Source organism: Pygocentrus nattereri, chromosome 29 (assembly GCF_015220715.1).
Source record: "Pygocentrus nattereri isolate fPygNat1 chromosome 29, fPygNat1.pri, whole genome shotgun sequence".
Classification (NCBI taxonomy): Eukaryota; Metazoa; Chordata; class Actinopteri; order Characiformes; family Serrasalmidae; genus Pygocentrus; species Pygocentrus nattereri.
Genome location: NC_051239.1, coordinates 4,245,311 through 4,270,311, shown reverse-complemented (window position 1 = coordinate 4,270,311; position 25,001 = coordinate 4,245,311). Strand labels below are relative to the sequence as shown.

The 25,001-nt window shown below is 39.7% G+C and overlaps 1 protein-coding gene across 1 annotated transcript; it reads right to left on the bottom strand.

Annotated features, from left to right (window-relative positions):
* Positions 1-1,604: 1,604 nt before the first annotated feature.
* On the bottom strand, positions 1,605-23,657 carry LOC108415461 (H-2 class II histocompatibility antigen, E-S beta chain-like). The gene is made up of 6 exons (XM_037536271.1): positions 23,513-23,657; positions 6,732-7,001; positions 3,320-3,601; positions 2,410-2,523; positions 2,271-2,299; positions 1,605-2,147 (listed from the first exon to the last, which is right to left on the bottom strand). The coding sequence occupies exons 1-5, from the start codon at positions 23,619-23,621 to the stop codon at positions 2,277-2,279; spliced, it is 798 nt and encodes a 265-aa protein (XP_037392168.1). The 5' UTR covers positions 23,622-23,657; the 3' UTR covers positions 1,605-2,147; positions 2,271-2,276.
* Between the last annotated feature and the right edge of the window lie 1,344 nt (positions 23,658-25,001).

The following is a 25,001-nucleotide window of genomic DNA, read 5'->3' as shown; positions in this document are numbered from 1 at the left end:
CACACACACACATATATATATATATATATATATATATATATATATATATATTTTTTTTTTTTTTTTTTTTTTTTCCCCAACAACAGGTTCCAAAAAACATTTGAAATTCTTTTTGGAAATCATGGACACTGTGTCCTCCGGGCTGAAGACCACTCAGCTTATTATCAGTGCTCAGTTCAAAAGCCAGTATTCATGATGGCATAAGGGGGCATTAGCTCACATAGCATGGGTGATGTGCACATCTGTGAAGGCACCATTAATGCTGAACGATACATTTTGACGACATGTTTTGGCAACATCTGCTGCCATACAGACGACTCGCCATCCCGTCTTTTTCAAGGAAGACTCTTCTTATTTCAGCTGTATTACAACAGCCTGGCTCCTTATTAAAAGAGTCTGGGTGCTAAACTGACCTGCCTGCAGTCCAGATCTGTCACCACTGGAAACATTTGGCACATTACAAAATGAAAAATACGACAAAGGAGACCCCAAACTGTCGAGCAGCTTTCAAAACTACAGCAGCGTCTCCTCAGTTCCCAAACGTTTAGAGTGCTGTTAAAAGAGGAGGTGCTGAAACACAGCAGTAAACAGGCCCCTATCCCAACTTTTTTGAATGTGTTGTTGGCATCAAATCAAAATGGGCAAATATTTCTCAAAAAACAATAAAATTTCTCAGTTTCAACATTTGATATGTTGTCTTTGTAGTATTTTCCTTTAAAATATGGTTTACTGGCGTCCCAATTTTTTTAGAAATGGGATTGTATTACTGGATGAACGGATACAATTCAGTCTTATTTATACTTCAATGACAATTCTAAAAACACAACATATTTAAGTGTACTTTTATAGAACATAATTAAACATACACATATATTGTTAGAAAAAACTAAACACAATTTACATATTCTTAGATTATATTTAAGTAATGTTGAAATATTCTATGCCTACAAGTGCCTTTCTGTTTTAAACTGGAACAACTTATGTTACAGCTAATATTAAACTACAAATCCTTCTGCACTTCAAACATATTTTAAATGTATAGTCTTGGCTGTATATCTACCCATATTTTATTGCTAGTTAGTTTGTATTATATTGTAACCAAAATACAACTAAAATGTACTAAAGCATTATTTAAATGTCAGTGCTTTAAAATATACTTCTAAATAATACATTTAAGTTGATGATAAATATACTTTTAAATAAGACTCTATCTCAAGAAATACCTTCATTTAAGTATTTCCATAAAATGTTAAATAAATAAATATACATTTAGAAATCTCTATATACTTCAAGTATAAGATAAACTCATGTTCTTCGCTGTAGTAAAAAATCAGTGCTTAACAGTTTATAAAAGTGAGGCTGACTTACTAAGCAAAATTTACTTGTTAGTTTCAGTATCATCAGTGAGCTGTTTTAGCTTAAATCTGCTCCAGCCCTTCATGGATTAGGCCAAATAAACGTAATAGATGAAAATTAATAATTAACAGGAGTGACTGGTCCCTCTTCATCACATGATGTACACAAGCTTAGGTAATTCATCCACATGACTCATAATTTCATAAAGACTAAAGACTGTATATCAATTTAAGAGACTAAACACAAAATAATTTAGAAATATTTATTAAAAGCAGTCAAATACACAGAAAATCAAGAGCCAATTCCACCTTAAAGTATTTTACATAGAGCGACTGATGATAATAGAAATGTGTTTGTTAATAGAAGTTTGTCTCTTTGGTGCTGGTCTGTTAAGGAAAAGCTAAAAGTTTGAATAATTACAGAAGCAGATTTAAAGAGTTCTTCAGTTAGTCAAAGCCAGATTTGCTCACACATACCTAATAATAAAGTCTCCAGTAAAGATGGTCTATAAATGTTTTTACTAATTCTGTAATAGATCAATGTAAAATCAGTTTTCATGTCCTCACAGAAATTTGTGCAGTAAAGAATATTTCTAATAGCTCCTCTCATCATTAATAATGCATAAAAACTCATAAGAAGAAAACAATCAAGCTTGTGCTTTTAGTGAAGATTCTTAGAAATAAAAGAGCTGTTTAAATGTTTTCTATAAAGAATGCAGACGACAAAATCTGTTGTAGTTTCTGCTGCTTCACCACCTGAGAGTAAAGGCGAGTCCTCAACACCACAAAGACCTGCAGGAATCCAGATAAACATGTAAGAGCTGAACAACTGAATTTAATACATGATCTATGTCTGAGTTTGATAAAACCAGTTCATAGATTTCAAACAAAAGGAGAAAAAGAAATGAAGTTTACCAGAGCTTAACTGGGCACCAGGATCCGGCCTGTGAAACACAGTAATAAATGTCATGGTAAATCAGATTAATGCACCAGTACTCCAGATGGATCAGGACTAGTCACTTTCTCTAGTCTCTAGTCTCGTTTCTCCACTGACCTGAGGACTTCTTCTTGTAGTAGAGGAATCCAGCAGCTGTCAGGATGATCCCCAACACCAGCCCTGAAGCTCCGATAGCGATCTTGTTCTTCTCAGACTCAGGAAGAGAGCCATCTGTGTGAACATTAATATTTAATATTACTTTAATTGTTAGTAATATATATATATATATATATATATATATATATATATATATATATATTAGACAGATCAGTCTGACTTGCATAAGCCCTGCTTTTTCAATATTATATGCAAATCCAAGGAGCCTTCTTCTGAAATCCCCTCAGATGATCTCATGCCAGATCTTTTTTTTCTGTGCAATTAAGCATTTAATAATAGAGGAACTCCAGTTTTAGGAGACTTGTGGTGTAAAAGGCCACAGAAGTTGTTGTTTTCAGCTTTTTTGCCAGACTGTATTTCCAGTATGTAGCATTCCCATTTTTTGAATGACGGCTTTGGTCTTGACTAGTGGTTTATCACTGGATTTATTGCTCACAAACAGGAATCAGCAAACAATAATAAAGAAAATAAACCAACGTAAGAGCTTGTGCCTCAACAAAAAACGGGAGCTTAAACCCTGAGCAATCACTTTAGCTTGCGCTGTAATGGGGCGCCTAATATCGCCTTCAAAATAAAAGTCCGCCTTTATCAAATACATATGTAAGAAAGAAACAATTTATGCTCTCAATCATAAAACTATTAATAAATGAAACATATCTTTAGTACACCTTTGGGGGTTATTTACACAGTATGACTTAAACCATCTCCTGAAATGCAGTCAATCATGAAATTACCACTTTTCCACTTGACCTTTTCATGATTAGCTATTTTCTCAGTATGAAGTAAGAAGTATGAAGCAGCTCAGTGTAAATTGGCTATAAAGTCTGTACTGATGTGTGTTCATTCTCACCCCACTCAATGATGATGGGCTTCTTGGAGCTGGCGTGCTCCACCACACAGGAGATCTTCTCTCCAGATGTGGGCGTGTACTCCAGGTGGGAGTGGATCTGGTAGTACCAGTCTCCGTCAGCCATCTCCTCAGTGGCGGTCACATCACTGGTCACCTTTTCACCGTTTCTCAGCCAGTACACATCAATGATTCGGGGGTAGAAGTTGTACGCACTGCACATCAGCATGGCTGGATGACCACCACTGGCCTGCTTTTCTGCCACGAGTTTGATCCTCGGCTTCACTGTAAATAACAGAGATGTTACTGGTACGTTAATTAAACCATCTGGTACATGAAGTCATATTAGTGCATTCAGACCAAATATGTGCAATATGGCATCTATTTTCAGCTTGATGTCTTTTCTACATACACAGAACACACTGAGGCACCTCTGGGGTGGCACTAAAACAAACATCCACAATGCGTTTCCCTCAAATGGTCCACAGTAAAGAACTTTCTCCAAAACAACACTCTGTTTGAATGTGGACCAGTAAGGATGCTTCAGTGAGTTCAGTGAGTGGGAAAGATGTCTTCTACTGTCCTGCTGAAAACAGACAGCATAGTGAATATAGGTTGTGATTATAACAGAGTGCTGAGCCAGAAGTGAAAAAGAGGGAAGAAAATGATCGACTGATTCATACAAAACCAAAAAGCCTTGTGGTTGTTGGATCAAATGTATTGAACTACATCTCACAAGTAGGGGTGTTCAATCTCATTTGAAAAGGGCTGGAGTGACTGTGGGCTTGCTTTCCAAAAAGGTGATTAAACATGTGGAATCAGGTCTTCGTTTGTCTGGAATGAACACCAGGCCCCTTTCAGATAAGTTCATGCCAGGTTTTGACCCTCTACAGTGTAACTCCTGCCATAAACCTCTCACAGCACACCAACGCTAAGTCACGTAATCAAGCTCTTTAGGTCTGAAGGTTTTAAAAATCTTCACACAACGTTAAGGTTCTATTCCGATTCCATACCTTTCACTATACTGAGGTTCTTCAAACTTCAAAAAGGTTCTTTACCCCATAAAGATCCATTCATTAAAAGATCTTTATCAAAGCAGCTTCCAGAGCAAGAGTCATGAATGTAGACTCTCTGTTAAATCTGATGACGTTGGAACAGATTCCTGTCCCATTTTACTGCTGATTCTTTCCTTCTGCTCCTCCCCAGGAGACAGGAGGACAGGAGAGGAGCAATAGAAAGTGAGGAGGAGGAGTTGTAGCAAAAGTTTCTGGATGCAGCCACTATAGAACAGAGGCATGATGGGGTGGAAAGAGGAATCAGAACCAGGACAGAGAGCTTCTGATGCTGAATACTCGGAGGCCTCATCCACACATGTATGGACATTTTGACCTTCCATCCATGTGGACATGTAAAAGGTATCATTTTGAGAACATTGACATCTCTGTGAAGTTGTGCACAGTCGTTGTTATTCTGCATGTGTTGAGCGTGCAAATCTGACAAGGCTGACGTTTCTGGAAGGTCAGTAACATCAGAGCTACAGACCTGACATCACGTCCATATTAGGAAATCCAGGGCTAAGCCAGTTTTCATCATGGGGAAAAATTAATGCCACTTAAAGTGAAAAATATTCCAACCCACCCAACAAAAACTTGTTGAAAAGTCAAAGACAGACGTCTCAACAGTGTTGAGATTTGGTTGAAAGTGAAAGTCCTTAAAAAGCATTTTAATCATATTTATATTTGTGTTGTAGGGGCTTCTGCACACATATATAATTCACACACACAGACATGTAGTCAGTCACATGGGGTGATTATTCTAAAAGCTTCCAGGTCTATTTTTGGGCTAAATCAAGGCTATGATGGTCGACCAGATTGAACTCATATGTTTGTGAAAATTAGCACCAGTTTCCCACATAAATGTCTGTAAAGGATGTTATGGACGAGTAAACCGTTAATATTTTATCTTATTTTGCAGGCTGTGGATTGAGAAGTCTTACTTCATTCGTTTAATTTCAGCTTGTTTTCTCTTTTCATTAACCTCAATAGCTGCCTTATTCACCTCTAGCCCAAACAAACAGCTCAAACTTCAGCCTCAGTGGGCGTCCTCAACAGGACAATGATGTGTCCAGGCTTTTTCTAACACATGTTTTTAGAGCGTACCCCAATATGTTAAATTCACCAAATCAATAATAATTATTAAAATGTGTGAAAGTGTGTTCTCTGTTCTCTGTGTCGAGTGAGTTTGACATCAGTTTTTATTTTTCTTTTGGAGTGAAAGTGTTGGACCTTTGAGGTAAGAAGTCCCTCCAGTCACGGCTCCCTTTAGCGTTTCACCATAAATACATAGTTCAGTTAGATTTTCATCATAAAGAGGCTCAGACTTTACTGGAGTTTGACTGACCAGCCTGAACTGCTGTTACATGCTGGTTGTAGTGATGGTTAACGCTACTTTTTAGCCCTCTTGCTGGAGAAGCCTTTACATGTGAGTTTTACAGCTTGGAGTTCCAGCTGATCTGTTCAGTCATAGACAAGAATCAGTTGCACTCACTAAATAGATATTAATTATGCAAATTAGGCGCAAAGAAATAAACACAATGTTGAATGCTTTTGCTTCGTTATGTTAATAATAATAATAATAATAATAATAATAATTAATGTGCTTCTAATGTACTGTAATTTGTATTTTTTCATAGTCTAAAATATTAATTTTTTAGTTTAATGACATTGACTTAATTAAAATGTCCATGAAGTTAGCAGGCTTGCTATACAAAATATCACTATATAATATCAGAGCTGGAGAGCGGATGATTTACAGTTAATCATTTCTAAATGTATTATTACAGCATGAATTGTAAACAGTGTCACTGTAAAGCTCTGAAATAGTTGATCTTATTATGAGAGGCTCTTAACAGCCGGACACCAACTTCAAATTAAGAGCCCAGGTATTTTACAGTGAGTACATCATGCAGCCAAACGGCATCATAATAATCTCTCAGTCGCGATTAGTGTGGAAAATGTTTTGTTGTTGCTTTAATAAACAACGCGCGCGCTGTAAAAATATTTGTCTTTAATAAATAATAATGAATATATTTTATAATAAATAAAACGATAATAAATAAACTTCCTGCTATAAAGTTTTATATCATCAGACTTTAATTACCCGTCATATTGATCTTCTGTGTTATGTAATGTAAGATCCCCGAAATCGATGAAATGAAGTCTAAACTTCAGGTGCGCTCATTATTCTCCAACATAAACTCGGGATCAGCGCCACGGCGCTGTGGAAGTGCTCGCTCTGCTCCTCCTGCGCTGATTCTGTAAATCACTATTTCTCAGTTTCTCTGCAGCTCAGCTCTGATCTGCTGCTGCTACAGCGGTGGGCTTTTCTTTATCAGCGCGGCGTCTGAGTCTCTCACCTGTTTTCTCCAGAACATTAGAGAAGAATGTTGGCAGGTTGTGTTTGCAGTATCTCTCCAGCTCGCCTCTCGCCTGCTGTACTTCAGATCCTTTATTAAAGCGCTCTGCGTTCTTCACTCCGAGCTCAGTGTATCCAACATACTCCCCCACCGTGCTGTTAAACCGTATCACTGGATCCTTATTGAAATGATAGGTCAGAATGAGTTCCGCATCTCTCAGATCTGATGAACTGGTGATACATTCAGATGTCATGTAAAAGTTATATCCATCTGCCAATGAAACAGAGAAGAAGAAGATTAACAGCCACAGTAACAAACACGTCTGTGAAACACATTAAAATAACGATGTTATTAAATTAAGACGTCGCGATATTTTATGAAACTTCATCACATCATAGATCAGAGAACTGTAAGGTCTAAACAGTTTAGAGCAGGTCTGAAGGAGCATTTAAAGTGTTTCTGTAAATTCCCTGTTAAAGAGGTTTTGTGAGCAGAAGGTTTGCCAGAACAAGCTCCTCACAACGGGCATCTCATTAATGAAGAGAGAGCGGGGTGCTCCCCTTACTGCTCCCTACTGGCGACCTGAGGTATTGCAGATCAGAAAAAGCTGAAAGTGTTCAGAACAAATTCAGAACAAATTCAGAACAAAGTTAAACAGCTTTAAATCTTCATTAATTTTGACCTCTTACATTTTGTTGTAAACACGTTATGTAATATTAGAGTAAACATGAATGCAATTTAAAAAAGTTCTTGTTTAAAGAAAACATGATGAGTCGGCCTGGTTGTGATATTTTCTTTCTTGATATTTGTGCTGCTTTTTTCCTCATTTTGCATGTTACAGGTTTGAAATTGGCCACTTTAACTACAAAAGGCTGTTCGACCACAGGCTGCAGCTCTGTAGAGAGACAGGCCGGTCTGCTCTTGACAGTATAAATTGCCGTCCCGCTGTTTTCAGTCTACATTCGTTTCTCTGATTTAGTCTCTAGTCTTAAAATCGTTAGTGTTATTGTTTGACCAGTGCCTGTCGCTGAGGTCATTCGTTTCTCTGATTTAGTCTCTAGTCTTAAAATTGTTAGTGTTGTTGTTTGACCAGTGCCTGTCACTGAGGTCAATCGTTTCTCTGATTTAGTCACTAGTCTTAAAATCGTTAGTGTTATTGTTTGACCAGTGCCTGTCGCTGAGGTCATTCGTTTCTCTGATTTAGTCTCTAGTCTTAAAATCGTTGGTTTTATTGTTTGACCAGTGCCTGTCGCTGAGGTCATTCGTTTCTCTGATTTAGTCTCTAGTCTTAAAATCGTTAGTGTTATTGTTTGACCAGTGCCTGTCACTGAGGTCATTCGTTTCTCTGATTTAGTCTCTAGTCTTAAAATCGTTAGTGTTATTGTTTGACCAGTGCCTGTCGCTGAGGTCATTCGTTTCTCTGATTTAGTCTCTAGTCTTAAAATCGCTAGTGTTATTGTTTGACCAGTGCCTGTCGCTGAGGTCATTCGTTTCTCTGATTTAGTCTCTAGTCTTAAAATCGTTAGTGTTATTGTTTGACCAGTGCCTGTCGCTGAGGTCGTTCATTTCTCTGATTTAGTCTCTAGTCTTAAAATCGTTGGTTTTATTGTTTGACCAGTGCCTGTCGCTGAGGTCATTCGTTTCTCTGATTTAGTCTCTAGTCTTAAAATCGCTAGTGTTATTGTTTGACCAGTGCTGGTCGCTGAGGTCATTCGTTTCTCTGATTTAGTCTCTTGTCTTAAAATCGCTAGTGTTATTGTTTGACCAGTGCCTGTCGCTGAGGTCATTCGTTTCTCTGATTTAGTCTCTAGTCTTAAAATCGTTAGTGTTATTGTTTGACCAGTGCCTGTCACTGAGGTCATTCATTTCTCTGATTTAGTCTCTAGTCTTAAAATCATTAGTGTTATTGTTTGACCAGTGCCTGTCGCTGAGGTCATTCGTTTCTCTGATTTAGTCTCTAGTCTTAAAATCGCTAGTGTTATTGTTTGACCAGTGCCTGTCGCTGAGGTCATTCGTTTCTCTGATTTAGTCTCTAGTCTTAAAATCGTTAGTGTTATTGTTTGACCAGTGCCTGTCGCTGAGGTCATTCGTTTCTCTGATTTAGTCTCTAGTCTTAAAATCTTTAGTGTTATTGTTTGACCAGTGCCTGTCGCTGAGGTCATTCGTTTCTCTGATTTAGTCTCTAGTCTTAAAATCTTTAGTGTTATTGTTTGACCAGTGCCTGTCGCTGAGGTCATTCGTTTCTCTGATTTAGTCTCTTGTCTTAAAATCGCTAGTGCTATTGTTTGACCAGTGCCTGTCGCTGAGGTCATTCGTTTCTCTGATTTAGTCTCTAGTCTTAAAATCGTTAGAGATATTGTTTGACCAGTGCCTGTCGCTGAGGTCATTCGTTTCTCTGATTTAGTCTCTAGTCTTAAAATCGCTAGTGTTACTGTTTGACCAGTGCCTGTCACTGAGGTCATTCATTTCTCTGATTTAGTCTCTAGTATTAAAATCGATAATGTTATTGTTTGACCAGTGCCTGTCGCTGAGGTCATTCGTTTCTCTGATTTAGTCTCTAGTCTTAAAATCGCTAGTGTTATTGTTTGACCAGTGCCTGTCGCTGAGGTCATTCGTTTCTCTGATTTAGTCTCTAGTCTTAAAATCTTTAGTGTTATTGTTTGACCAGTGCCTGTCGCTGAGGTCATTCGTTTCTCTGTGTAGCCCAGGGTCAAACCCATAACCCTAGTCTAACCTAGTCTCACTAAACGTTTATTGAAATATGTTTTGTTGAAGTGTGTTCTACCATGCGAAAGACTTTTAAGCTGGCGGGGCATAGCTAGCTGGCCTAACTAGCTGCTCCAATTAATATGCCAAAGTAGAGTGAAGCGTAGAGGGATCCCATGTGCTTCCACGATCTAACCTTACTAGCAGAGCTCTGAAATCTCATTGGTACAGAGACAATCTGTCTACCCTTTTCTCCAATCAGAGTGGTACTGGTGAGCAGGGGAGGGGCAAGCGCGCACACGCACGCTGATGCGCGGGCTCAGAGTCAGAGGGCTCGGACCGAGAGTCAGAGGCAGACAGAGAGTCAGAGGGCTCAGACAGAGATAGAGAGAGAGACGTGGGAGAGGAGTCGTGCAGATCGCGTGACTTAATAGTACTCCGTGTTTGAGTTTATTCAGTTCTGTTACTGTTTAAAGTGAGTAAACTGCTACCAGTCAGGGTTTAAACAGCAGTAACGACACTCTGCTGAAGTGCAGCCCGATAGGGGTGAGTTTGCAGTGGGTTTCCCTGTTGCTAATGCTGGGTGCAGTAGCTTTAGCTTTAGCATTAGCCGCTAGCCGTTAACCGCTAACGCTAGCTCCAGAGCCATTCAGAGGCTAGAGTTTTGGACTGTAGTCTGCGTGTCTGCCGTGATAAACCAAGCTATGTGGGACAACCACTAGCTGATAGCGCCCTGGGTTACCGGAACGCTCAGGGTTCCTCAGTCTAGCCTCCGAGGGACGTGAAGGCTGCCCGATAGCGCTCCGAGTTACCGGAATGCTCGGAGTTCCTCGGGTGAGCCACCATTTCAAGCCCCACTGTCTCCCAAGAGCCGCTGAAGGACCAGTTTGTAAGCACACCACACCTAAGAACTGACTAGAGTACTGTCCCGATAAAGAAAACCAAGGGATTTCCGGAATACTACACTTCAACAGGCCTGCACCTTTTGTTATTTTATTCTTTTCTTTGCCGGCTTTAAAAGGTTCCTTAAAGAGTGACCGGTCACAGTAGCAGTTGTTTAACTAGTTAAGAGTATCCTTATCTAAATTGTTTATTTACAGCATTTGGTTATTTACATCTTTGGTATTCGTGTATTGTTTTTTTTTTTTGTTGCATAAAATATATTTTTATAATACACACTATTTTCAAAACTGTGTCTGACTCCACTCTATGGTTATATGGTTGGTACGTGTAGTACAGTTAGAACGGGTGAAGTTAAGTTAACTGGTAACAACGGGAGCTTAACTGGTGGGAACCACACCCACGAACTCAGTATAACACAAACACCACCCCCTCTGTGGTAAAAGAGGGCTACATCTGATTTAGTCTCTAGTCTTAAAATCATTAGTGTTAATGTTTGACCAGTGCCTGTCGCTGAGGTCATTCGTTTCTCTGATTTAGTCTCTAGTCTTAAAATCGTTAGTGTTATTGTTTGACCAGTGCCGGTCGCTGAGGTCATTCGTTTCTCTGATTTAGTCTCTAGTCTTAAAATCGTTAGTGTTATTGTTTGACCAGTGCCTGTCGCTGAGGTCATTCTTTTCTCTGATTTAGTCTCTAGTCTTAAAATCGTTAGTGTTATTGTTTGACCAGTGCCGGTCGCTGAGGTCATTCATTTCTCTGATTTAGTCTCTAGTCTTAAAATCATTAGTGTTATTGTTTGACCAGTGCCTGTCGCTGAGGTCATTCGTTTCTCTGCTTTAGTGTCTAGTCTTAAAATCGTTAGTGTTACTGTTTGACCAGTGCCTGTCGCTGAGGTCATTCGTTTCTCTGATTTAGTCTCTAGTCTTAAAATCGTTAGTGTTATTGTTTGACCAGTGCCTGTCGCTGAGGTCATTCATTTCTCTGATTTAGTCTCTAGTCTTAAAATCATTAGTGTTATTGTTTGACCAGTGCCTGTCGCTGAGGTCATTCGTTTCTCTGCTTTAGTGTCTAGTCTTAAAATCGTTAGTGTTACTGTTTGACCAGTGCCTGTCGCTGAGGTCATTCGTTTCTCTGATTTAGTCTCTAGTCTTAAAATCGCTAGTGTTACTGTTTGACCAGTGCCTGTCGCTGAGGTCATTCGTTTCTCTGATTTAGTCTCTAGTCTTAAAATCGCTAGTGTTATTGTTTGACCAGTGCCTGTCGCTGAGGTCATTCGTTTCTCTGATTTAGTCTCTAGTCTTAAAATCGTTAGTGTTATTGTTTGACCAGTGCCTGTCGCTGAGGTCATTCGTTTCTCTGATTTAGTCTCTAGTCTTAAAATCATTAGTGTTATTGTTTGGCCAGTGCCTGTCGCTGAGGTCATTCGTTTCTGTGATTTAGTCTCTAGTCTTAAAATCGTTAGTGTTATTGTTTGACCAGTGCCTGTCGCTGAGGTCATTCGTTTCTCTGATTTAGTCTCTAGTCTTAAAATCGCTAGTGTTATTGTTTGACCAGTGCCTGTCGCTGAGGTCATTCGTTTCTCTGATTTAGCCTCTAGTCTTAAAATCGCTAGTGTTATTGTTTGACCAGTGCCTGTCGCTGAGGTCATTCATTTCTCTGATTTAGTCTCTAGTCTTAAAATCATTAGTGTTATTGTTTGACCAGTGCCTGTCGCTGAGGTCATTCGTTTCTCTGATTTAGTCTCTAGTCTTAAAATCGCTAGTGTTACTGTTTGACCAGTGCCTGTCGCTGAGGTCATTCATTTCTCTGATTTAGTCTCTAGTCTTAAAATCATTGGTTTTATTGTTTGACCAGTGCCTGTCGCTGAGGTCATTCGTTTCTCTGATTTAGTCTCTAGTCTTAAAATCGCTAGTGTTACTGTTTGACCAGTGCCTGTCGCTGAGGTCATTCGTTTCTCTGATTTAGTCTCTAGTCTTAAAATCGTTAGTGTTATTGTTTGACCAGTGCCTGTCGCTGAGGTCATTCGTTTCTCTGATTTAGTCTCTAGTCTTAAAATCATTAGTGTTATTGTTTGGCCAGTGCCTGTCGCTGAGGTCATTCGTTTCTCTGATTTAGTCTCTTGTCTTAAAATCGTTAGTTTTATTGTTTGACCAGTGCCTGTCGCTGAGGTCATTCGTTTCTGTGATTTAGTCTCTAGTCTTAAAATCGTTAGTGTTATTGTTTGACCAGTGCCTGTCGCTGAGGTCATTCGTTTCTGTGATTTAGGTCTCTAGTCTTAAAATCGTTAGTGTTATTGTTTGACCAGTGCCTGTCGCTGAGGTCATTCGTTTCTCTGATTTAGTCTCTAGTCTTAAAATCGCTAGTGTTATTGTTTGACCAGTGCCTTGTCGCTGAGGTCATTCGTTTCTCTGATTTAGTCTCTAGTCTTAAAATCGTTAGTGTTATTGTTTGACCAGTGCCTGTCGCTGAGGTCATTCGTTTCTCTGATTTAGTCTCTAGTCTTAAAATCATTAGTGTTATTGTTTGACCAGTGCCTGTCGCTGAGGTCATTCGTTTCTCTGATTTAGTCTCTAGTCTTAAAATCGTTAGTGTTATTGTTTGACCAGTGCCTGTCGCTGAGGTCATTCGTTTCTCTGCTTTAGTGTCTAGTCTTAAAATCGTTAGTTTTATTGTTTGACCAGTGCCTGTCGCTGAGGTCATTCGTTTTCTCTGAGTTAGTCTCTAGTCTTAAAATCGCTAGTGTTAGTGTTTGACCAGTGCCTGTCGCTGAGGTCATTCGTTTCTCTGATTTAGTCTCTAGTCTTAAAATCGCTAGTGTTACTGTTTGACCAGTGCCTATCGCTGAGGTCATTCGTTTCTCTGATTTAGTCTCTAGTCTTAAAATCGTAGTGTTATTGTTTGACCAGTGCCTGTCGCTGAGGTCATTCGTTTCTCTGATTTAGTCTCTAGTCTTAAAATCGCTAGTGTTATTGTTTGACCAGTGCCTGTCGCTGAGGTCATTCGTTTCTCTGCTTTAGTCTCTAGTCTTAAAATCATTAGTGTTATTGTTTGACCAGTGCCTGTCGCTGAGGTCATTCGTTTCTCTGCTTTAGTGTCTAGTCTTAAAATCATTAGTGTTATTGTTGACCAGTGCCTGTCGCTGAGGTCATTCGTTTCTCTGCTTTAGTGTCTAGTCTTAAAATCATTAGTGTTATTGTTTGACCAGTGCCTGTCGCTGAGGTCATTCGTTTTCTCTGCTTTAGTGTCTAGTCTTAAAATCGTTAGTTTTATTGTTTGACCAGTGCCTGTCGCTGAGGTCATTCGTTTCTCTGATTTAGTCTCTAGTCTTAAAATCGCTAGTGTTACTGTTTGACCAGTGCCTGTCGCTGAGGTCATTCGTTTCTCTGATTTAGTCTCTAGTCTTAAAATCATTAGTGTTATTGTTTGACCAGTGCCTGTCGCTGAGGTCATTCATTTCTCTGATTTAGTCTCTAGTCTTAAAATCATTAGTGTTATTGTTTGACCAGTGCCTGTCGCTGAGGTCATTCGTTTCTCTGATTTAGTCTCTAGGTCTTAAAATCGCTAGTGTACTGTTTGACCAGTGCCTGTCGCTGAGGTCATTCGTTTCTCTGATTTAGTCTCTAGTCTTAAAATCGCTAGTGTTACTGTTTGACCAGTGCCTGTCGCTGAGGTCATTCGTTTCTCTGATTTAGTCTCTAGTCTTAAAATCGCTTAGTGTTATGTTTGACCAGTGCCTGTCGCTGAGGTCATTCATTTCTCTGATTTAGTCTCTAGTCTTAAAATCATTGGTTTTATTGTTTGACCAGTGCCTGTCGCTGAGGTCATTCGTTTCTCTGATTTAGTCTCTAGTCTTAAAATTGTTAGTGTTATTGTTTGACCAGTGCCGGTCGCTGAGGTCATTCGTTTCTCTGATTTAGTCTCTAGTCTTAAAATCGCTAGTGTTATTGTTTGACCAGTGCCTGTCGCTGAGGTCATTCGTTTCTCTGATTTAGCCTCTAGTCCTAAAATCGTTAGTGTTATTGTTTGACCAGTGCCTGTCGCTGAGGTCATTCGTTTCTCTGATTTAGTCTCTAGTCTTAAAATCGTTAGTGTTATTGTTTGACCAGTGCCTGTCGCTGAGGTCATTCGTTTCTCTGATTTAGTCTCTAGTCTTAAAATCGTTAGTGTTATTGTTTGACCAGTGCCGGTCGCTGAGGTCATTCGTTTCTCTGATTTAGTCTCTAGTCTTAAAATCGCTAGTGTTACTGTTTGACCAGTGCCTGTCGCTGAGGTCATTCGTTTCTCTGATTTAGTCTCTAGTCTTAAAATCGCTAGTGTTACTGTTTGACCAGTGCCTGTCGCTGAGGTCATTCGTTTCTCTGATTTAGTCTCTAGTCTTAAAATCGCTAGTGTTACTGTTTGACCAGTGCCTGTCGCTGAGGTCATTCATTTCTCTGATTTAGTCTCTAGTCTTAAAATCATTGGTTTTATTGTTTGACCAGTGCCTGTCGCTGAGGTCATTCGTTTCTCTGATTTAGTCTCTAGTCTTAAAATCGCTAGTGTTACTGTTTGACCAGTGCCTGTCGCTGAGGTCATTCGTTTCTCTGATTTAGTCTCTAGTCTTAAAATCGTTAGTGTTATTGTTTGACCAGTGCCTGTCGCTGAGGTCATTCGTTTCTCTGATTTAGTCTCTAGTCTTAAAATCATTAGTGTTATTGTTTGGCCAGTGCCTGTCGCTGAGGTCATTCGTTTCTCTGATTTAGTCTCTTGTCTTAAAATCGTTAGTGTTATTGTTTGACCAGTGCCTGTCGCTGAGGTCATTCTTTTCTCTGATTTAGTCTCTAGTCTTAAAATCGTTAGTGTTATTGTTTGACCAGTGCCTGTCACTGAGGTCATTCGTTTCTCTGATTTAGTCTCTAGTCTTAAAATCGTTAGTGTTATTGTTTGACCAGTTCCTGTCGCTGAGGTCATTCTTTTCTCTGATTTAGTCTCTAGTCTTAAAATCGTTAGTTTTATTGTTTGACCAGTGCCTGTCGCTGAGGTCATTCGTTTCTCTGATTTAGTCTCTAGTCTTAAAATCGTTAGTGTTATTGTTTGACCAGTGCCTGTCGCTGAGGTCATTCGTTTCTCTGATTTAGTCTCTAGTCTTAAAATCGTTAGTGTTATTGTTTGACCACTGACTGTCGCTGAGGTCATTCGTTTCTCTGATTTAGTCTCTTGTCTTAAAATCGTTAGTGTTATTGTTTGACCAGTGCCGGTCGCTGAGGTCAATCGTTTCTCTGATTTAGTCTCTAGTCTTAAAATCGTTAGTGTTATTGTTGACCAGTGCCGGTCGCTGAGGTCATTCGTTTCTCTGATTTAGTCTCTAGTCTTAAAATCGTTAGTGTTATTGTTTGACCAGTGCCGGTCGCTGAGGTCATTCGTTTCTCTGATTTAGTCTCTAGTCTTAAAATTGTTAGTGTTATTGTTTGACCAGTGCCGGTCGCTGAGGTCATTCGTTTCTCTGATTTAGTCTCTAGTCTTAAAATCGCTAGTGTTATTGTTTGACCAGTGCCTGTCGCTGAGGTCATTCGTTTCTCTGATTTAGCCTCTAGTCCTAAAATCGTTAGTGTTATTGTTTGACCAGTGCCTGTCGCTGAGGTCATTCGTTTCTCTGATTTAGTCTCTAGTCTTAAAATCGTTAGTGTTATTGTTTGACCAGTGCCTGTCGCTGAGGTCATTCGTTTCTCTGATTTAGTCTCTAGTCTTAAAATCGTTAGTGTTATTGTTTGACCAGTGCCGGTCGCTGAGGTCATTCGTTTCTCTGATTTAGTCTCTAGTCTTAAAATCGCTAGTGTTACTGTTTGACCAGTGCCTGTCGCTGAGGTCATTCGTTTCTCTGATTTAGTCTCTAGTCTTAAAATCATTGGTTTTATTGTTTGACCAGTGCCTGTCGCTGAGGTCATTCGTTTCTCTGATTTAGTCTCTAGTCTTAAAATCGCTAGTGTTACTGTTTGACCAGTGCCTGTCGCTGAGGTCATTCGTTTCTCTGATTTAGTCTCTAGTCTTAAAATCGTTAGTGTTATTGTTTGACCAGTGCCTGTCGCTGAGGTCATTCGTTTCTCTGATTTAGTCTCTAGTCTTAAAATCATTAGTGTTATTGTTTGGCCAGTGCCTGTCGCTGAGGTCATTCGTTTCTCTGATTTAGTCTCTTGTCTTAAAATCGTTAGTTTTATTGTTTGACCAGTGCCTGTCGCTGAGGTCATTCGTTTCTGTGATTTAGTCTCTAGTCTTAAAATCGTTAGTGTTATTGTTTGACCAGTGCCTGTCGCTGAGGTCATTCGTTTCTGTGATTTAGTCTCTAGTCTTAAAATCGTTAGTGTTATTGTTTGACCAGTGCCTGTCGCTGAGGTCATTCGTTTCTCTGATTTAGTCTCTAGTCTTAAAATCGCTAGTGTTATTGTTTGACCAGTGCCTGTCGCTGAGGTCATTCGTTTCTCTGATTTAGTCTCTAGTCTTAAAATCGTTAGTGTTATTGTTTGACCAGTGCCTGTCGCTGAGGTCATTCGTTTCTCTGATTTAGTCTCTAGTCTTAAAATCATTAGTGTTATTGTTTGACCAGTGCCTGTCGCTGAGGTCATTCGTTTCTCTGCTTTAGTGTCTAGTCTTAAAATCGTTAGTGTTATTGTTTGACCAGTGCCTGTCGCTGAGGTCATTCGTTTCTCTGCTTTAGTGTCTAGTCTTAAAATCGTTAGTTTTATTGTTTGACCAGTGCCTGTCGCTGAGGTCATTCGTTTCTCTGAGTTAGTCTCTAGTCTTAAAATCGCTAGTGTTATTGTTTGACCAGTGCCTGTCGCTGAGGTCATTCGTTTCTCTGATTTAGTCTCTAGTCTTAAAATCGCTAGTGTTACTGTTTGACCAGTGCCTGTCGCTGAGGTCATTCGTTTCTCTGATTTAGTCTCTAGTCTTAAAATCGTTAGTGTTATTGTTTGACCAGTGCCTGTCGCTGAGGTCATTCGTTTCTCTGATTTAGTCTCTAGTCTTAAAATCATTAGTGTTATTGTTTGGCCAGTGCCTGTCGCTGAGGTCATTCGTTTCTGTGATTTAGTCTCTAGTCTTAAAATCGTTAGTGTTATTGTTTGACCAGTGCCTGTCGCTGAGGTCATTCGTTTCTCTGATTTAGTCTCTAGTCTTAAAATCGCTAGTGTTATTGTTTGGCCAGTGCCTGTCGCTGAGGTCATTCGTTTCTGTGATTTAGTCTCTAGTCTTAAAATCGTTAGTGTTATTGTTTGACCAGTGCCTGTCGCTGAGGTCATTCGTTTCTCTGATTTAGTCTCTAGTCTTAAAATCGCTAGTGTTACTGTTTGACCAGTGCCTGTCGCTGAGGTCATTCGTTTCTCTGATTTAGTCTCTAGTCTTAAAATCGCTAGTGTTACTGTTTGACCAGTGCCTGTCGCTGAGGTCATTCGTTTCTCTGATTTAGTCTCTAGTCTTAAAATCGTTAGTGTTATTGTTTGACCAGTGCCTGTCGCTGAGGTCATTCGTTTCTCTGCTTTAGTGTCTAGTCTTAAAATCATTAGTGTTATTGTTTGACCAGTGCCTGTCGCTGAGGTCATTCGTTTCTCTGCTTTAGTGTCTAGTCTTAAAATCATTAGTGTTATTGTTTGACCAGTGCCTGTCGCTGAGGTCATTCGTTTCTCTGCTTTAGTGTCTAGTCTTAAAATCGTTAGTTTTATTGTTTGACCAGTGCCTGTCGCTGAGGTCATTCGTTTCTCTGATTTAGTCTCTAGTCTTAAAATCGCTAGTGTTACTGTTTGACCAGTGCCTGTCGCTGAGGTCATTCGTTTCTCTGATTTAGTCTCTAGTCTTAAAATCATTAGTGTTATTGTTTGACCAGTGCCTGTCGCTGAGGTCATTCATTTCTCTGATTTAGTCTCTAGTCTTAAAATCATTAGTGTTATTGTTTGACCAGTGCCTGTCGCTGAGGTCATTCGTTTCTCTGATTTAGTCTCTAGTCTTAAAATCGCTAGTGTTACTGTTTGACCAGTGCCTGTCGCTGAGGTCATTCGTTTCTCTGATTTAGTCTCTAGTCTTAAAATCGCTAGTGTTACTGTTTGACCAGTGCCTGTCGCTGAGGTCATTCGTTTCTCTGATTTAGTCTCTAGTCTTAAAATCGCTAGTGTTACTGTTTGACCAGTGCCTGTCGCTGAGGTCATTCATTTCTCTGATTTAGTCTCTAGTCTTAAAATCATTGGTTTTATTGTTTGACCAGTGCCTGTCGCTGAGGTCATTCGTTTCTCTGATTTAGTCTCTAGTCTTAAAATCGCTAGTGTTACTGTTTGACCAGTGCCTGTCGCTGAGGTCATTCGTTTCTCTGATTTAGTCTCTAGTCTTAAAATCGTTAGTGTTATTGTTTGACCAGTGCCTGTCGCTGAGGTCATTCGTTTCTCTGATTTAGTCTCTAGTCTTAAAATCATTAGTGTTATTGTTTGGCCAGTGCCTGTCGCTGAGGTCATTCGTTTCTCTGATTTAGTCTCTTGTCTTAAAATCGTTAGTTTTATTGTTTGACCAGTGCCTGTCGCTGAGGTCATTCGTTTCTGTGATTTAGTCTCTAGTCTTAAAATCGTTAGTGTTATTGTTTGACCAGTGCCTGTCGCTGAGGTCATTCGTTTCTGTGATTTAGTCTCTAGTCTTAAAATCGTTAGTGTTATTGTTTGACCAGTGCCTGTCGCTGAGGTCATTCGTTTCTCTGATTTAGTCTCTAGTCTTAAAATCGCTAGTGTTATTGTTTGACCAGTGCCTGTCGCTGAGGTCATTCGTTTCTCTGCTTTAGTGTCTAGTCTTAAAATCGTTAGTGTTATTGTTTGACCAGTGCCTGTCGCTGAGGTCATTCGTTTCTCTGCTTTAGTGTCTAGTCTTAAAATCGTTAGTTTTATTGTTTGACCAGTGCCTGTCGCTGAGGTCATTCGTTTCTCTGAGTTAGTCTCTAGTCTTAAAATCGCTAGTGTTATTGTTTGACCAGTGCCTGTCGCTGAGGTCATTCGTTTCTCTGATTTAGTCTCTAGTCTTAAAATCGCTAGTGTTACTGTTTGACCAGTGCCTGTCGCTGAGGTCATTCGTTTCTCTGATTTAGTCTCTAGTCTTAAAATCGTTAGTGTTATTGTTTGACCAGTGCCTGTCGCTGAGGTCATTCGTTTCTCTGATTTAGTCTCTAGTCTTAAAATCGTTAGTGTTATTGTTTGGCCAGTGCCTGTCGCTGAGGTCATTCGTTTCTGTGATTTAGTCTCTAGTCTTAAAATCGTTAGTGTTATTGTTTGACCAGTGCCTGTCGCTGAGGTCATTCGTTTCTCTGATTTAGTCTCTAGTCTTAAAATCGCTAGTGTTATTGTTTGACCAGTGCCTGTCGCTGAGGTCATTCGTTTCTCTGATTTAGTCTCTAGTCTTAAAATCGTTAGTGTTATTGTTTGACCAGTGCCTGTCGCTGAGGTCATTCGTTTCTCTGATTTAGTCTCTAGTCTTAAAATCGCTAGTGTTATTGTTTGACCAGTGCCTGTCGCTGAGGTCATTCGTTTCTCTGATTTAGTCTCTAGTCTTAAAATCGTTAGTGTTATTGTTTGACCAGTGCCTGTCGCTGAGGTCATTCGTTTCTCTGATTTAGTCTCTAGTCTTAAAATCGTTAGTGTTATTGTTTGACCAGTGCCTGTCGCTGAGGTCATTCGTTTCTCTGCTTTAGTGTCTAGTCTTAAAATCATTAGTGTTATTGTTTGACCAGTGCCTGTCGCTGAGGTCATTCGTTTCTCTGCTTTAGTGTCTAGTCTTAAAATCATTAGTGTTATTGTTTGACCAGTGCCTGTCGCTGAGGTCATTCGTTTCTCTGCTTTAGTGTCTAGTCTTAAAATCGTTAGTTTTATTGTTTGACCAGTGCCTGTCGCTGAGGTCATTCGTTTCTCTGATTTAGTCTCTAGTCTTAAAATCGTTAGTGTTATTGTTTGACCAGTGCCTGTCGCTGAGGTCATTCGTTTCTCTGATTTAGTCTCTAGTCTTAAAATCGTTAGTGTTATTGTTTGACCACTGACTGTCGCTGAGGTCATTCGTTTCTCTGATTTAGTCTCTTGTCTTAAAATCGTTAGTGTTATTGTTTGACCAGTGCCGGTCGCTGAGGTCAATCGTTTCTCTGATTTAGTCTCTAGTCTTAAAATCGTTAGTGTTATTGTTTGACCAGTGCCGGTCGCTGAGGTCATTCGTTTCTCTGATTTAGTCTCTAGTCTTAAAATCGTTAGTGTTATTGTTTGACCAGTGCCGGTCGCTGAGGTCATTCGTTTCTCTGATTTAGCCTCTAGTCCTAAAATCGTTAGTGTTATTGTTTGACCAGTGCCTGTCGCTGAGGTCATTCGTTTCTCTGATTTAGTCTCTAGTCTTAAAATCGCTAGTGTTATTGTTTGACCAGTGCCTGTCGCTGAGGTCATTCGTTTCTCTGATTTAGTCTCTAGTCTTAAAATCGTTAGTGTTATTGTTTGACCAGTGCCGGTCGCTGAGGTCATTCGTTTCTCTGATTTAGTCTCTAGTCTTAAAATCGTTAGTGTTATTGTTTGACCAGTGCTGGTCGCTGAGGTCATTCGTTTCTCTGATTTAGTCTCTAGTCTTAAAATCGTTAGTGTTATTGTTTGACCAGTGCCTGTCGCTGAGGTCGTTCGTTTCTCTGATTTAGTCTCTAGTCTTAAAATCGTTAGTTTTATTGTTTGACCAGTGCCGGTCGCTGAGGTCATTGCATCCAGAGCAGCTCCTGTCTTTTATTCTTGTGACTGTAACAACCTATAAAATAAATTCGGGCTCATTTGTTATGTAGTGTATTGAGTTTTGGTCTGAAGGGTCTTGGTGACAGAATCTGCTGTCATCCATGTTACGGCCTGTCCTAGATGGGTCATTGCACTGGGTGAGTGAGCTGGTCAGAGGAACAGAAAATAGAAACGCTCAGAAAATATAATCCCATTTCCAAAAAACTTGGGACGCTGTGCAAAATGTTAATAAAACAAAATGCAGTCATTTAAACCACATGTTTAGTTCAAAATAGCACAAAAACAACATATAAAAAGTTGATCAAAGTTGAAACTGATAAATTGTTGTTTTTTAAAAATCTTTGCCCATTTTGAATTTGATATCAACAACACATTCCATATAAGTTGAGACGGGAACAAAAGGCTGGTAAAGTTGTGTAATGCTAAAAAAACACCTGGTGGTTGATTGACTGCAGGTCAGTAACATGACTCAGTATAAATAGAGCATCTCAGAGAGTCGGAGTCTTTCAGAAATAAAGAGGAGGGGGGTCACCACTCTGTGAAAGACAATCAAATAGCACAACAATGAAATAATAATGTTGACATAAAATAGCAAAGAGCTTCTGCTTTTCATCGTCTACGGTACAGAATATCATTAAAAGACTCAGAGAATCTGGAGAAATCTCTGTATGAAAGGGACAAGGCCAAAAACCAGTATCTGCTGGCCGTCGTCTCCTGGCCCTCAGGCAGCACTGCATTAAAAACAGACATGATTCTGTAGTGGAAATCACTGCATGGGCCACATGAAAATCACTGACTGTGAAAACAGTTTGTCGCTATATCCACACATGCAAGTTAAAACACAAAGAAGAAACCAAATATAAACAGGATCCAGAAATGCTGCCACCTTCTCTGGGCCTGAGCTCATCTAAAATGGACTGATGTGTAGTAGAAAAGTGTCCTGTGGTCAAACGAATGAACGTATGAAATTCTTTTTGGAAATCATGGACGCTGTGTCCCCCTGCCTAAAGATCACCCAGCTTATCAGTGCACAGTTCAAAAGCCAGTATTCATGAAGGTTTAGGGGGGCATTAGTTCACATGGCATGGGTGACCTGCACATCTGTGAAGGCACCATTAAAGCTGAATGATGTATACAGGTTTTGGTAACATCTGCTGCCATCCAGACGACGTCTTTTTCAGGGAAGGCCTTGATTATTTCAGCAAGACAGAGTCAAACCACATTCTGCATGTATTACAGCAGCATTGCTCCATATTAAAAGAGTCCGGGCACTAAACTGACCTCCCTGCAGTTCAGAATGTTCAGTGCCTGCACTGAGAACATTTGACACATTATGAAATGACAAATATGACAAATTTTGATGAGCAGCTGAAATCCTGAATCAAACAAGAACAGAAAACATTTCACTGTCAAAACTACAGAAGCGTCTCCTCAGTTCCCAAACACTCACAGAGTGCTGTTAAAAGAAGAGGTGATGAAACACAGCGGTAAACAGGCCCCTGTCCAAACTTTTTTGGAGTGTGTTATTGGGATCAAATTCAAAATGGGCTTATATTTTTCAAAAAACAATAAAATGTATCAGTTTCATTTGATATTTTGTAATATTTTCAATCAAAAATATGGTTTACATTATTTGCACATCATTGCATCCTATTTTTATTTACATTGAACAGTGTCCAAATTTTTTTGGAAATGGGATTGTAATAAAATAAATAAGTCTATTTAGTTTATTGTAGTTTAATGTGTTTTAGCTTAACCATCTGATGCCTAGTTTATCTAATCAGTCCTGCTTTAATTTACATTGTTTAATCAGCTTTTCATTAAATCAGTTTATTCAGCCTTTTCTTAAGTTTAATCAGTTCAATCAGCATATCATTAAGGCTAATCTGTCTAATTGAGCCTTAATTAAATTACATCAGTCTGATCTTTCATTAAGTTAAATCAAATTAAAAATCCTGCATTAAATGAAATTTTGTGTGCTGCTGTTGGAAACTCAGTGTCTGGAGCTGCATCACCAAGAAGAGGAACCAAACCTGCCGTGACTTATTTAAATGAGTGCATCATTTTCACATTATTTAATATATTAAATCAACACAGTTTGTCTTTCAGTTATTTGTGTAATTATTGTTATTAATTATGTGCTCAGTTGTCACATTTACACACCATTTACACATTCTTTCACAGTTTTTCACACTTCAGTGTGCTTTTCTAATCAGCTCCCAACATAGAAATAACTTTACTGAAAACTGAAACATCTATAATTTTTACTGTATTCTTTTTAGTTAATATTTATATTGAACACATTTAGCCAGATGGACAATTATCTGTACTGTTTGAAATTGCCATATATGAATAAACAATGTCTGATATGTTTATTTCATTAAAATAGGATTTATAAAATAATAATGAATATTAACGTACCTGTTCTTATAGTCAGAGTCAGTAGGAGCAGCAGCTGCAGACCCAGCAACATTTTGTCTCTACACCCAACAGAAACTGAGAGAGTTTGAGAGACTGAGCTCCAGTTCATACAGACGCTTCAGTTCACTGACCAATCAGAATCAGCTACACCACTGCATCACAGGTTACTGAGCAGCAGCCTCACTGAATTTCAGAGTGGATGAATAAGGAATAATAAGATGATGCAGTTGCCAAACAAAATGCCAGAAAAATAGTTTTCTACAAACACTTTTGCAATATGTCTAATAAATATAACATGGGTCAGCTTTTAGATTAGCTTTTATTTCACATGTAGCTCATAATGTGTATAATAATGAATAATAGTGCGCATGCGCGTGCGTGCAGCAGCTCCCGTTCGTGTTATTTCGTTTTACTCTTAACTTTTATTTACCTTTTTAATCGTTTATTTATTTTGACGAGGCAATTTAGGGAAGCTGTGCCCTCTCGAAACATGCGAGTAGAGAGAGAGTTTTGGTCTGTTTTTCGCCGTGAAAGCGCTTCTTTCACTCACTCTCCGTGTCCGCCGCGGCGATGCAGCATGGCCGCTTTGTTTACTCCCGGGACCAGCTGATCGCGCCGCAGCCGGTGTTCTGTTGAACTGTGCTACTCATCGAGCTGTCCTACTTCGATTTACTGCGCATGCGTACATCGCTTTCTAAGCTAATTTGTAGGAAGGCTCATCAATTCTTGCTACCTTGGTTAGAAAGTGTGTAATTAATGGTGAGTGTTTATTGCTTTTAATTAATTTAATACTTTACACTATTACTACTGTATATATACTGTCTCGACGAAGTAGGACAAATCGATAGAACACCGGTCGGCATGGCGAACAGGACAACGAACATCCCCACAGGGGATGCAGAGGGGGAATTAACCAGCGCAAGGGGAAAGCGAGGGAGAGACGGCGGAGGCTTATGGAGAAGAAGGGAAGGGCCCTCCGTCATCATCATGGGCAACGTGAGGTCGCTGGCGAATAAGATGGACGAGCTGACAGCACTAGCCAGGAGTCAGAGGGAGTACCGGGAGTGTAGTCTCATGTGCTTTTCGGAGACATGGCTACACCAGGACATCCCGGATGACCATGTTTCCATCGATGGCTTCCAGACTGTTCGGGCCGACCGGGGCTGCACCGAGTGCGGTAAGCGAAAGGAGGTGGGCTCGCTGTGCTAGTTAATAACCGCTGGTGTAACCCTGGTCACATTACCATCAAGGAACGTGCCTGTTGCCCGGACATTGAGCTGTTGGCTGTCGGACTCAGGCCATATTATTTACCACGCGAGTATTCGCATGCCATCATCGTGACTGTCTACATTACCACCTCTGCCAACCCGACGTCAGCAAGTGACGTCAGAGAGAGCACGTCAGCGCGAGCGACCGAGAGAGCACAAGGCTGACTAGCCTGTTAACTTTTAATCACATTTTATTTATTTTAACTTTAGTTATTTATCTT

Excerpts from the sequence above, each read along its gene's own strand:
- LOC108415461 (XM_037536271.1), bottom strand. The coding sequence starts at position 23,621 with ATGAACTGGAGCTCAGTCTCTCAAACTCTCTCAGTTTCTGTTGGGTGT. Across the intron at positions 2,524-3,319 it reads GCCCATCATCATTGAGTGGG|ATGGCTCTCTTCCTGAGTCT; the intron begins GTGAGAATGAAC and ends ATGTTCACACAG. Across the intron at positions 2,300-2,409 it reads CTACAAGAAGAAGTCCTCAG|GCCGGATCCTGGTGCCCAGT; the intron begins GTCAGTGGAGAA and ends TGTGTTTCACAG.